Below are 14,958 nucleotides of genomic sequence, written 5' to 3'. Positions count from 1 at the left end.
GAGCAGAGTTCTCCGCATGAAAGACCCGCGACTGGCAGATCAACGAGCTACTTCTTTTCTCTCCAGTACGGTAGGAAGTTAAATTAAATTAAATGTGGAGGATGTTAACTGTGACAAGATTATTGACAGGCCAGTTTACAGTGACAGGGTGCGTAACAGGTGCGACAGAGTGGTCCTTTAAAGACTCAGTTGTGTGACGTGATAGTATGTCCCAAAGCTTGCCTACTATTCTACTACACACTCAAAAGTGTGTACTTTTTCTTCACCAAAAGACTACCCTAGCAACTTCTTTTCTTCCAAAAGCACGACTGTGACAAGATTATTGACAGGCCAGTTTACAGTGACAGGGTGCGTAACAGGTGCGACAGAGTGGTCCTTTAAAGACTCAGTTGTGTGACGTGATAGTATGTCCCAAAGCTTGCCTACTATTCTACTACACACTCAAAAGTGTGTACTTTTTCTTCACCAAAAGACTACCCTAGCAACTTCTTTTCTTCCAAAAGCACGTAGCAACAAATTTAGCTATTTTAAAATTTTATTTGGCTACTTTTAGCAACTTTTGATAAGTGACTCAAACAATAAAAAGGCACACATTTTCTATCTAAATTTTTAGCAACTTTTCAGACTACCCTAGCAACTTTTTCTTCCAAAAGCACCTAGCAACAAATTTAGCTATTTTAAAATTTTATTTGGCTACTTTTAGCAACTTTTGATAAGTGACTCAAACAATAAAAAGGCACCCATTTTCCATCTAAATTTCACAAAAAAAGGAAACCAAAGATGCCTAGCAGTACACACATTACGTGAATTAAATTATTGCTATTTGCAATTATTCAATTTGATAATAATAATAATAATTTAATACTTGTTAATTTATGATACACCTTGTTGTACCTGTGATTGTTGATCAGTTAGTACACTGTAAGAAAAATATCTAGAAAAATGGAAAAGGTAGGCTTCTAGTAATTTTCCAGGACATTATCCGTTATCCATTATCCGTTGTAACCCTTTAACCCAAAAACACAAAATACAATGCGTAATTTAAAATGCAGGTAAAACCTGTGAATTATTTTCTTAGAGTGTAGCATACTAATACACTGCTTAAAACTAATTGTTCAGAATGTGTAGTTTGTGCTCTCTCTCTCTGGGGGGGTGGGAAGAAACCGCAGCGCGGGCTTCCGAACACTGAGAGAGAGCCGCGGATCTAGGGGGTGAGGACCGAGAAAAGGACAAGCCCATCTCGGATCCCTCCGCTAAATCCACCCGCGATCCCGGGACCCGGGACCGCTGCCAGCGGGATCGTGAGCCTGGCCGCTCTCATCAAACACAGCCAGGCGAGAGCGGAGCATACGCAGCGAGAGTAACTCGCAGTGATGACAATCAACTGCTCGAAAGCTGACCGTGCATGCTCCACTCCTAAACAAAAGACACACAAATCGTGTGTATCCCCCGCCGCCAGATATCGCTCGCCATAGACTTTTTCATGATTGTTTTTTTTATATATGCTTGTGCGGACAGACAACAGTAAATAGACAGACACATACACAGAGCGCTACTGAAGAGCAGAAGCTGGTTTGCGCTCTGCCGGATGCACCTTTATGCTTTATGGTGCTTATGTCACCCCGCTCGGGACGTCTCGCTACTCCATTGGACTGATTTGACATGTGCTTCAGAACGCGGTCACGCAAGGGCGTTCCCAAAGCGACTCGACGCAGCTCGAGTTCCTGAAGGGGAACTCGTAATTGTTCAAAAATGTTGTGAATGAATGTTATGAAGTGTTTAATAATTCAATGTTGTTTATAAAAAGTTATTTATATTTTAACATTGTATTATGCATTTATATTATTTTACGAACAAATCTAAATTAACATAAAAATATATTTTTACTGAGATTTGATGTAGTGACAATTTTGCGTCGTGATTACGTAATGACGTCATCACGCAATGACATCACAACGTCATTTAGCAACTTTTAGCAACAAATTGACCTTCCTTTAGCAACTTCCCCTGAAAATTAGTTGGCAACAGTGAACTTGTCACCTTTCGGTGAAATTCGCCGTTTTGAATTCAAAATGGGTCATTTGTGTGATTCGTGTAGATCCTCTGAGTTTTTTAAATTGTTTGGGTGGGGGAGGCATCTTTTTACAGTTACAGACAGTAGTATCAACTCAATTCTGTACCAGCTCGAAGTCACCCACTTTCAAACGCTCCTGTGTGTTTTTGTGTGCGTGCTTTGGTTTCGAATTACAAAACCAAAAGTTTCTATTTACAATGTGTTTTGCAGCGTTGAGTTTTGTAGCCAATCACAGGCATCTCTGTTGAAAGCACTGGCCAATCAGAGGTGCTTCTTGTAGGTTAGTCAGAATCCGCTCTGATCTAATTTTTTCCCCTCAAGTTTACATAGTTCTACACGCTCACATATCTTCCTATTATAACAAGACAAAAAGAAAGCATATACAATGTAAATAAGATATTCATTGTGTAGTTAGTTATTGATTATATGAGGAGTTTTCGCGTGAGTAAGCTCGGACAGTTGCGCCATAATGGAAGCGCCCTTTGCTCGGTGTCTCTTACATACTACATTCACAGTTTGAAGAAAAGTTTAAGAGAACCGTCCACGTATACTGTTTCAGGAATGACAAACGCAAGTGTAAAAACATTAAGCGAGTGAATCCGCCAAATATATCCACTATTGACGGTGATAAGATAACTGTAGCAATGGACGTAAAGAACTATCTGACAAGCCTATGTCAAAACAGCTGTGCTTTACGTGATGCAGAGTAAATTCAGAGTGACAAAACTACAGCAGCAACAAGTCTGTGATGCCTTTAGCAGCTTCTACAGGTAAAAAATAACTTAAAGCTCTCATTTGATGTGTCCTTTTTAGGCAATGTTTGAAAATTGTAATATTTAAATTAAATCTAAAAAAAAACAAAATATTGAATGCATTATTTAAAGCTGCAGTCCGTAACTTTTTTTGGTTAAAAATAATCCGAAATCAATATTTGAGCAAGTACATAACCAGCAAGTGTTCAAAACTATCGCCTTACTTTAGCCCGATTCACAATGGTTAGCTTATAATAATGTTTTCTGTTTTGAGTGGTATGGGTAGGTTTTCGCGGGAAATTCGAGCATGGCACTGCGTCATTACGTCACGTCTGTAAACATAATGAAGTTTTCCCGGCTACTAGGCTATCGCATGCGAGGTTGCTGCAGGTGGCCGATCATTTATAGCCTTTTCTCACAGCAGCCAGAATGATTTATGGTAATGATTTTTCCTCAGTTGGTCAGAACAAATGTGGCAGACTTGTTACTTACTTGTTCAGATGGCAATATACGGTGAAAATTCTTATTTGGGTCATATTCCAAGACGTAGGCTAGAATCTGTGAATGCGAAGTACAGTAAATATCCACACCGGTGCGGTGACTGATTGCCACACATACTCTTCGGAACATTAGATTCATCCGCGCTGGAGCCGTGCCGACTCACAACCCACGCAAGCTAGATAATTCTGCACACAGCTGCAATTCCAGGTTTTCAAACAGAGATGTCGACAAAGAGGCAAAACTTATGGACTGCAGCTTTAATTATTATACAATTAATAATTAACGTAATTTGTAGTTAACTAGTTAAGTATTTAAATAGTTTACCATACTAGGCTGTTGGTGTCTGGGCTTATTTATTTATTTAATTATTTTTAAATGACATGAGACTTTGTGACTTCCTGCACTTGCTATACTTCCTAGTCATTTGATAATAAATCCAAAAGCAAGATGTGAGAAAAACTAGGGAGTTGAAATGGCAACTGAGCTAATGGGTGATCCTCTGCTGCCATCTACTGGATATAATGGTAATTTTGTTTTCCATCAGGAGACAATTTTTTCCCCCTGTCGTCTTCATGAATGAAAGTTAACATTTAAAGTGAATTTTGGCAGAGTTAAAAATAATAATAATAATTAAGGCTTTAAATTATATAAGTCTTTAAAAATGTAGGGTTTTATTTATTTTTTTGTTGGGGGGGGGGGTGCTTGTCTTTGTCACCCATGATTAGTTTGCATCCCTGGGTACTGTGTCTTGCTGCCAGTGTGGAGCCCACAAATCAATATAAATAAATATCATTGCATTTACTTAGTTGACTATTTATTTAGCTCTTCTACATTACATTAGTTGAGTTAATATAATTAGCTGGCAACTAATAAAACTAGTAAAGATGATAAAAACATACCTCAGGTCAACAATGTACCAAGAGAGACTGTCAGCACTGGCACTAATTTCAATTGAATGGAACATACGAGGGTCTTTGGATATGGATGACATAGTGACAGCATTTGCTGTAGCTAAGGCTCATAAGCACCATTTTTAAGGTGACAATCCATTACTGTAAATATGAAGATTGTACTGTATCTTCAAGATTGTATTGTACAGTATTGTATCTTCTGCCATAAATATGAAGATTGATATTTTGTTAAAGAATAAGAACTTTGTTTTTTTTTAAATAATTCATGTTCTATTATATGTTTTAACTACTTTTTTATGTTGTATACTTTTAGAAGGGCCTCATCTATTAATTTTGCCTGGGGCCCCCACTTCATCTTGGTTCGCCTCTGTCTGTAAGACAGATGCACTGAAGACGGACACAAAGAGGAGATAATAGTTGCGCAAGCAGAGAAAATACTGTATCAGACAGAACAAATTCATTGTTTGTGATGCTCGAAATACTGAAAGAAAACCATAATTATGGAATTAGGGTGGGGATTAATATGGATGTATTTCTGAGGAGAACAGAACAGTCTTCAGAAAAGTTTCGATGGCATTTTTTTTTTCCTCTTACCTTCGTTAAATACATATTAAAGGAGTGTTAATAAGCGCAGCGCTGCGTACTGCAATAACCCAGGAAATGCTATACTGCTACTGTTCTATAAGCACCACCTGGTGTCAGAGATTGAATTTCGCATTTGCATTTTCATCCGAATCAGAAGGAGCTTTATTGCCACATGTGTTTACACACACAAGGAATTTGTCTTGGTGTCAGGAGCTTCCAGTACAGAAAGTAGCCTACAGACATAGTGCAGACATACATATAATTTAGGTAATAAAACACTAATAATAATAAAGAGTAATATTAAAATATTCATTCATCCCGTCTGATGGTTTTTGTTTTGTGCAGTTGCTTCATGTTGCATATATTTTTGTTTGTTTGTTTAAGGTTAGTTTGGCCAGTAACAGAGCAAAATAAACATTTAATAAATGTAAAAAAAAACAAAAAAACAACAAACGAAATAAATTGGCAACGAGTATAGCAATCGGCTCATTTGATTGTAAATAAAATTAAAAAATCGGCAATTGGAATCGGTCACGAAAAATCCTGTTCAGTGCATCCTTAACTGGAATAGAGATAGACCTACCTGAAAAATCTGAAAAAGCATGGTTCATTTCAGTTTTATCTTTGAACTATTGTATCGATTTGGGCAAAATGGTTATCATTTATTACAATACAATGTTACAGTCAATAATGAAAACAATAAGTCTTATTTATTGATTTATTGATTGACTGTGGCAAGGCCTGTGAAAATTTTGCCAGGGCAAGTAAACAATTTAAACCACTGGCCAAACCGGGCCAGTAGAAAATGTCCTTAGTATTGAGCCCTGTCAATACGATAAAAATCAGTATCATAACACTTGTATACATAATGATATTATACAATTAAAAACTTAAAATATGTACTTGAAAAGAAAACGGGATGACTTTGAATAGCATCACTGTAAAATTGTGAGGAAGAGCTGAACAAGTCTTGCACATGTATTTCCTGGTCTGAGAGTGATTTCCTGCTTAAACAGGAAGTAATGGATACCAAAAAAAAAAAGGTAGAAATGTATGTATGTGAAAGGAGAATGTATGTGTGTGAAAGCAGAAATGTATGTATGTGTAAGGAGAATGTAAGTGTGTGACAGTAGAAATGCATGTATGTGAATGGAGAATGTAAGTGTGTGACAGTAGAAATGTATGTATGTGTAAGGAGAATGTAAGTGTGTGACAGTAGAAATGCATGTATGTGAATGGAGAATGTAAGTGTGTGACAGTAGAAATGTATGTATGTGTAAGGAGAATGTAAGTGTGTGACAGTAGAAATGCATGTATGTGAAAGGAGAATGTATGTGTGTGAGAGTACAAATGCATGTATGTGAATGGAGAATGTAAGTGTGTGAGAGTACAAATGTATGTATGTGAAAGGAGAATGTAAGTGTGTGAGAGTGCCAGAATGAATTATGGCTTGTACGGCCCCTCATATATTCACCTTCAGCATTTCTCACATTATCACAGTTTATTCGGTATAGTTTAGAAAATGGTAATAAAACATGACAAGACAAGTTAACAGAGTTAAACTGTGTAAGAAAAAAAAAATCTTAATAATGTCAGTAGGGGTGATCCCGAATAGTCAAAGATTCAATGATTCGATAGGAGGAGCCTGATTCGACTACCAATCTTACAGTCTAATATTCGCAGAGGTGTTATGATCATGTCATTTTGGATATATGGGGGTGCTCAAATGTCTGATTTCACATAGAACTAGGTTTTCTCGCAATAAGTAAATATACAGCCTATTAAGATAATGATGTAAATAAGAAACTGAAAAGAAAGAAGCTTTAAATAAATATTTTAACGTGCGTGAATAAATCCAACCACCCCTATAGATTTACGTTTCACTTTCCATAATCCGTGACCGACAGAGGAGCATCTTCTGCAGCGATTTAAATCTTTAACAAGACTCAAATTGACACAGGAAGTACAGTATGTGCAATAACCTTATACTTATTTATCACCCTGAACCCTAGTACATCCCTACAACTTATTTTATTTTATTCTATTCCTATTCCATCTATAGCACACCTGTACATACAATTTATTATTTTTTTGTGGTTTATATTTATGCATGTGTATTTTATTCACATCTAATTTTTATTATCTGTGTGTTGTTGTTGTCTCCGTGTACTGGAAGCTTGTGACACTATAACAAATTCATTGTATGTGCAAACATACTTGGCAATAAAGCTCTTTCTGATTCTGATTCTGATATATTTGTTGAAAAAGTCAACAAATATATTTTGTGAGCCTGTTACTCATATTATTTTTGTGTTGCTGTCTGCTCAAGCTCCCTCCCTCCCTGTACAATAAATCCATGTGAATATCTGTCTCAGCTAAATTTTTTGATGTAACTTTACAATCGACATTGATGTCCTATTTAGCACAGCATTCTGAATGATGATAATAATGGGGTGCTACTCAGGGGCGCCACTAGCAATTTTGGGCCCTATGAAAGGAAATTAGGTTGGGCCCCCTACTGCACCAAACATACAATATATTGCCCAAAGTATTGGGACACCCCCTTCTAATGAACAGGTTTAACTATTTTAGTAATTTCCATGAGTACAAATCTTAATGTTTAAGCCTATAATGATATTCTAGGGAATTGTGTGCTTCTAATTTTATACCAATAGTTTGGACAGGACCCTTTTCTATTCTAACACGACAATGTGACTGGTCTGCAGAAAGCCAAGTCCTAATCCCAGCTGAACACCTCTGGTGTGACTTTAAATGCAGACCTTGACCCATAAACTCATCACCAAACACCAATGACTTGTATGGACAAAGGTTTTGGGACACCCCCTTCTTTAGAACAGAAAAGGTAACTTCCAAAACTGTGGCAACAAAGATGGAAACATAATTCATGTATTTAAAAATTGTATTTCCCATTTTGGAAGTGTATGTACAAGTCATTGGTGTCCCAATACTTTTGGCAATATAGTGTACAAGGCAACCTAGCTATTCAAAATCTTTGTCTGCAGCTTAATAATATTGATCTATTACTTTTGCTATTGCTTTTGACCATTAGGTGTCAGTAACATAATTTATTCAGAACCTTTTCTATGGACATAGAATTTCTGTACCACACTATTCTGCTGAGAACCTGTTTTATGGACATAGACTTTCTGTACCACACTATTCTGCTGATATGGAATGAGTTTGACTACTTAATCAGTTATATTAATAGAAATGCTTCGCTGGGGCAAACAAAAAAAATCCTAAAATAATAAATAGGATACCGCATAGCAGCATTTCCAGTATCCAACATTTCTCAATCATGATCTTCAGCTAAATGTGACTATTAGCTTAACAGCTTTATTCCTTGTTTGCTAGCTACCTATGCACATACAGCATACAATGTTAGAAATGTTCTACATTATGAACCTTAACCCAAAAATCTTTAGCTTCATACACTGTAGATAATTGTGACCCTGCCTGTTGAAACCCAGCTAAAGTATTTTTTTTAAACAGTGGGTGACTAATTCACTCCTCGCTTTGCTTAATAAAAGCTTCCTTTGAGATCGTTTTCATTTTAAACTTGTTTATTGCTAAGTTTAGTGTGGCAAAATAGAAGCGCAGCCATAATTTGCGTGCAGTGTATCTGGTTGCCATGACAACCTCACTTGCTTCTCTATGCTTATCTGCTGCTGCTCTATGTAATCAGAGTGTGATTTTGTAGATTTTCTATAGCAAAACTAAAATGTGTTTAAAAGTGCGACTGACCAAATCATCCGGCTCCGAACTCGAAGACATCTCTAATTTGACAGTTTACCATCTGATCTCACTCAGTGACTCTAGGCTACGTAGTACGGGATGAAAACATGCAGTGAATGGGGGGAGATAATTCATAAAAATGCAATTTTGTTTTATTTGTAACTCTTTGGTAGATACATTTATAATTTCTATTACATTACTACTACTGTTACTACTAATAAAACAGATCTCTGGGGGCCCCAAAAGTGCGTGGGCCCTTAGAATCGTCCAAACTTCCCCCCCTTAGCAACACCCCTAGTGCTACTGATAGCCTAACAGATACTAGCAGTTTAATACTTAACTACGTTAATAAAACAAAATGATCTAGCGTATTTACAGATGAAACTGACCTGCACTTGAAGCCCTGAACAGGTCAGGATGTTGCTACATTTTACTGCTTCTTCTGGCCGCTTCCTCTCCTTCATCGAGTCCCGCGCATCGGTTCTGTTCGGAACCATTTCACGGAAGCGCGGAACACACGTGAACTGATTCGTAAAGCGCAGCGCTGCCAGTCAGAACTAACCAATTTATGATTTATTATTGATTTATTAGCGAATGAAAAAATCGGAAATTATCACTTTGGTACATTGAGAAGGCATAAATATAAATTATTATTAGTAATAATAATAACTAAAAAAAAAAAAAACAGGGCAGCGGGCCAAATCAGCCGCCAGGCCACCGGGAATTCTCCCGGTGCTCCCGATGGCCAGTCCGGGCCTGTGTACAGCTATGACCAGGGGCAAGTTCAAGTTCGCACCGTTTTGCTACGGTTTCCGGGTTGAACGACATGTGCAGTGACTGTAACATCGAGCGTATTTTACAGTATTAAACACGTATTTATACCGATTTCATCAGGCTCCGAAAATTCTTCAAAAAGAACACAAAGAATGGCCTTCTCAGCTGCCATAGTTGCAACTCTTGCGTCATCAGAACAGTGTTCAATGCACCACCGTTTCCGTTTAAAAACGTTTTGCTCCGTTTTGTCGGGGCTGAACGCAGCCCAGTTGTTCCTTCATCTTGGCTGAGCTTTCAATGCTGTTACGGGAAAGTATGAAGCTGATTGGTTGGTTCTTGTCACATGACCCGCGGTGCGCTTGCGGCATTCTGAAAAGTTGAAATGTTTTTATCTGGATGTGGCTCGGACGCGCCTGGAAAAAATGAGTGCGTCGCACCGCGTGCTCGTCGCTTCCATTATGAGCACCGCGCGTCTACATTTGAAATAACGAACTTGAGCGCCCAAAAAACGCGATATGTGAATGGCCTCTTACGCTGCAGTAAAGCGCTTTATTGTAGTACTACGGTGATTATCTCTTCAGCGCGCAGCGCAAGCAGTACAAACAACAATGCAGAATATTATTAACTATGACTGGGACTGTCATATACACAACATTATAATGAGAACACTATTATAATAAAACGCAGTGAATTTTTAGAGTTTAGTTGCCTTGTTTCTGTACGTTGTTGCGTGAAGAACGCGTCCACAAAAGGAGTTCATTCAGAGCCGCGCAGACACGTTCAGGCCCTTTCACCCCTTGCTCTCCGCGCCGCTTCGCTAAAGATAGGCGCCTAGTCTATTTTTGACGGACGCCGCGTCCAAACCGCACAGCAAATACAAAATAAAAGTCAAAAAATCATGTCAATTTCAAAATAAACACCCTGTGCAGACTCCCGATCGTATTTCACCTTCACATATCTTTGGCAGGAGGCCAGAAATGGACGACGGATCCACTGTATAGAGCAATACTCTAATGGAATTAGTGGACTAAAGTCAGTCACACCTCGACTTTCTTCCAAATAACGCACATTTATTCAGGACTTAAATCATGTTTATCAGGCATTTTGGGAGACACAACAAGTGAATATGGAAATAAATTATACATCAATATTCCTATGAAATATTAGATATTATTATTAAAATGTTGCCAATTATTAAATTTTCAAATCTGTGTAATTATAATTTAAATCGGACTACTTTTCAAATTGTATTTCATAAACCAACATCTCAGACGTTATGTCAAAACGTTATGGGGTTTCAAATAAAAAAATTACTTTCTGTTACAGAACAGGGCATTGATTTCATACATGTCCATTGTAGAGGACATCAGGACTTAAATCATGTTTATCAGGCATTTTGGGAGACACAAGTGAATATGGAAATAAATTATACATCAATATTCCTATGAAATATTAGATATTATTATTAAAATGTTGCCAATTATTACTCCAATTATTACACTTCTTTTTTCATTAAATGTTGCTCCAAGAACACATTAATATGCAAATTAGATACAGTGTATAGATACATTGCATTGAATGGGAATATTAATTTATGGCCATTTTACCCACATATTGCATAAAGTAAAATGGTGTATCAATTCATTCCATTATATCTTTCATAACATAGTTGAGAATCATCTTTATACAAATTTTGGTTAAAAAAAATCCTGAAACCCAAAAAGTTATAGGTGATTGAAAAAAAATTCCATTGTTTTTGCCTATACATATAATTTCATGTCATTTTATTTTTTAAACAACTGAATCCTAGTATCCACTACAGAGGACATAGCATAACACATGAATAAAATATAATTTTTCAAAAATGTTTTTTACCATTTGTTTCTTATGCTCTAAACAATGTGATGACATTAAAAAAACTCGAAGGGGGTCTCGCCCAGGGTGTAATTCAATGTAGAACCACCACTGGCTGAAACAATAGTATAAGCTTTTTTGGGAGAAGGGGGAAAAAGACTGGCGAGGGCCTATATTTGAGGCCCGTGCAGGGTTCTAATCCACTTCATCCAACGCTGTTTTGTTCTCTGTTGTTTTCATCTGTGAGCATGCTCTTGATATATGTATTTTACCATTTTGTTGATTTTAAAACATATGTCACATTCATTCTGCTCTCGCTGACATCCAACCTCCCCCCATTACAAAAAAAAAAAAGAAAAAACTCTGTGCGTACCCTCGGAAGAAATCCTGCAGGCGCCCCTGATTCGACTATCAGTCGATTATCGGCAAGATTAGAAAATGCTGATTCGACTATGCAAATCCTTAGTCGGGGACACCCCTAAATGTCAGATAGCTTTGATAGAAATGTATGTAATGGATAACAATCAACCAAAAATTATTCAGCTGTTAAATTAAAGTACACAATTAGATAATACCCATTTAAGTCAACCAATTACCAACAATGCCTAATTTAGTTCAGTCTGTGGTGTAAAAAAGGTCACATTAGCAATTAAAGGAAAAACACTTAAACATGGTCAGGTCAAAGTGTCTGAATAATTTGTCATCCCAAATGTTTATACATTTTACTGGTAGTCCACTGTATGAATAATTTGTAATAATATTTCACAGTTTAATTTATTTTGCTATCCTCACTTACATAAATGAACTATAGTGTCCTGCACCCACTAGAAAAAGAAAAAAAAAAAAAAAATATATATATATATATATATCTGGTATCTCTCTATATAGTGGCTTACCAAGAGAGAATCAACACGAGCATGGAAATACTTGTGCAAAGAGGAACAGAGGAAATGTCTAAAAAGACACTGCACTCATTAAGAAAAGGACAAAGTTACTTAAATATTCTTACTTAGTGACCTGGGAAATATAAAAGACAGGAAAAGTAGTGTTCAAAAATACACAGGGAATTCAAATGTATCAGCCAAAAAAAAAAATTTTATTAAAATCTTTATGGAAGATTTTTGGTGTTTGATGTTGTAAACTGTGTTAGGTGTACATAATGAAAAGTTTGAAAGGAACGCTTTGGTTGTTTGGAGATGAAAGACAACATAAAGACTATTATAATTAATACTTCATAGGACATATGTGAGCCACTTTCCTCAGGTCAATAGAACATCTGCATAAGCTGCATTTAATATTTGACATCTATTGGCCACCCATGACGGTGCCATAAAGCCAAAGGTTAAGAGCATGCAGTATCAAAGCACTTTAAGCAGCCTTCCTCAGGGACAATTGTGTCAGGTCAGGACTGACTTGTTGGGGGGACAATGATTGTTTCTTGTTGACACACCATTGAGTTCCCACACAAAATAATTATTTTTTTTTTCTTTTAAAAGCAAGGCAACCAAAAGAGAATCAAAATGAGCATTTAAATACTTGTGCAAAGAGGAACAGAGGAAATGTCTAAAGAAACACTGCGCTCATTAAGAAAATGACAAAGTTGCTCAAACATTCTTACTGGAAAACATTCCTCTAAGTGAATGTGAAGAATGACAATGGTGTACTGGACATTTAGACCTTAGTCAGACCAAATGGTTAAATTCTCACAGCATGACCAATCGTGTCATTAGATCACTGTAATGGGGAAACAATCAATACTTCTGTTGCTAATCATATGCAGTAGAATCCAGATTATACATCAACAGTATACTGCCAAAAACCAAAATACAAGTCAACATAATATGCTCAGTACTGCAAGAGTTCAAATACGTTAGTTTCATTTGTCAATAAATGTTCAATGTGCATTTCTCGTTAATTCTCTCTTGACTTACTGTGATTATTATATGTATATGTACACAAGAATGGCAAATATGTACTTAAAATATGTATTGATAGATTTATGAGTTTATCTGGATTACATGCATATTTACACTATTTTTTATTTATTTTTCAAATAAACATTATATATATATATATATATATATATATTGCTGCTGTTAGACATATTGCTTGTTCATGAGGTTGAGTCTTTTGACATTCATTTAAAAAACGTAATAATTATACTTATAATATAATATAATATAACATAACATAGCATAACATAATATAATAATAAACAAATAATTTAGCAATAAATATGATAAAGTAGCTGATGTTTATAAACTAGAAAAAAAAATGTTATAATACTCTTCTGGGTGACTGAGTCTGAATAACAGATATATGAGGAAGGGTTTTACTTTCATGTGATTATTATTATTATTATTATTATTATTATTATTAAGAACTCATTTTATAGTAAGTGTTCTTGTAGAAAATAGAATCATGTAGAAGCCCGTATTGTTTTAATTCATGAGTGCAATGCCAGAGAGTTTGTGCCATCGTCAATATACATGTGAAACTGATAACTTTCTTTCCTTTTTTATCTCCTTTTGTCAGTGATTTAGTGAAGACTTAAGCAAAAATATCAAGTTAAAACTAAGAAAAAAAGTTAAATGTCAAAAAAAGGTAGCCTACTTAATTTTTTTAAGCCCGTTTTTATTTAAAGTCTTCGTAAAGCCATTCGGTTAAAAGTTTGGAGTGTCTCCGAGTAACAAAACCTGCTTTTAGGATGCTTCTGCATAGTCACGCACACACACACACACAAGATAAATTCAGATAAATTAGGATTTTTAGGTGAATCTCTCAACTTGATTAACCTAATCGCTGCATTGCGACTGTATTTGTATGCTTTTTTATTAGCTTTGTTTGCCGTTGTTTGTTATTATTTATTTGTTGTATTAGCTAGCCTAATATTTGAAATTTCATATGAACTCCAAAGTCCATCATTTGCTGTTTAATTTAAGAGTCACATTAAAAAGTCGATATATTTCCAATCATTTATATCTATCGAGGACTACACTAATGTATATTTAACAGAAGCATTTTAACGTCATATTAACTTTCCGCTTTGACTTGCATATGTTAAAATATAACGTCAGAAAAATTTCGATATTACATTTCGATATTCGGTTTTTCGATATTAAGTCGCACCTGTCCTAGGCTAGCCTATATACGAAAAGCGAAAAAAACAAAACAATGCATAACAATTTTAGTAAACTTCAAAATAAGCTCGCAAATGTGAAAATACATGAACTATAATAATGTTATAACACTACTTTAGAATTACAAAGAGTCAGTTATTTAATTATATTATATTATATATAATATTATTTTATTTAATAACGCACCACACAGTAAAGGGATAGCAACACACTTACCGTGTTCAGGGAGCAGCTCCAGAAGTGAAGGGTCCTCGTCCGATCTCAGCTGCTGTGGTTTTGCTTGCTTCCGACGGGACATTCTTCTGCTGCAAGATTTACCTCATTCGTGAACATAAGCAGAGATCCTCTGAACAAAACTCAAAAAGTCAAGCTGCAAAATAACGGAGATGATCTGCTATTATGTGAATGTATCATTATGACAGTGAATGATACTTTGGATTAGCAGAGCTCCCGTGGGCACACTCATATGGAAATGAGGGACGGACTCCGCAATTTGCTAGGCAACTTCACCTTCAAATATCACCATCCACCCAAAATCACCTCTAACGCCCAGAGAAAAAGGAGGAGGGTCAAATGTTTTCTTTGCTCTGTAGGGCTTTTCCTCAATTGTT

General features: G+C 36.1%; 1 protein-coding gene across 1 annotated transcript in view; it reads right to left on the bottom strand.

Moving 5' to 3' along the window:
* The window catches only part of LOC107661016 (sal-like protein 3), a 59,469-nt gene extending 44,824 nt beyond the window's left edge, over positions 1-14,645 (bottom strand). Inside the window, exon 1 of the mRNA XM_016450462.1 lies at positions 14,564-14,645. Within this exon, the coding sequence (XP_016305948.1) occupies positions 14,564-14,645 (82 nt within the window). The remainder of the gene's footprint in view (positions 1-14,563) is intronic.
* Positions 14,646-14,958: the final 313 nt, after the last annotated feature.

Source organism: Sinocyclocheilus anshuiensis, unplaced genomic scaffold (genome assembly GCF_001515605.1).
Source record: "Sinocyclocheilus anshuiensis isolate Anshui unplaced genomic scaffold, SAMN03320099.WGS_v1.1 scaffold1036, whole genome shotgun sequence".
In the NCBI taxonomy this organism is placed as follows: Eukaryota; Metazoa; Chordata; class Actinopteri; order Cypriniformes; family Cyprinidae; genus Sinocyclocheilus; species Sinocyclocheilus anshuiensis.
This window is presented reverse-complemented; position numbering and strand designations above follow the sequence as displayed.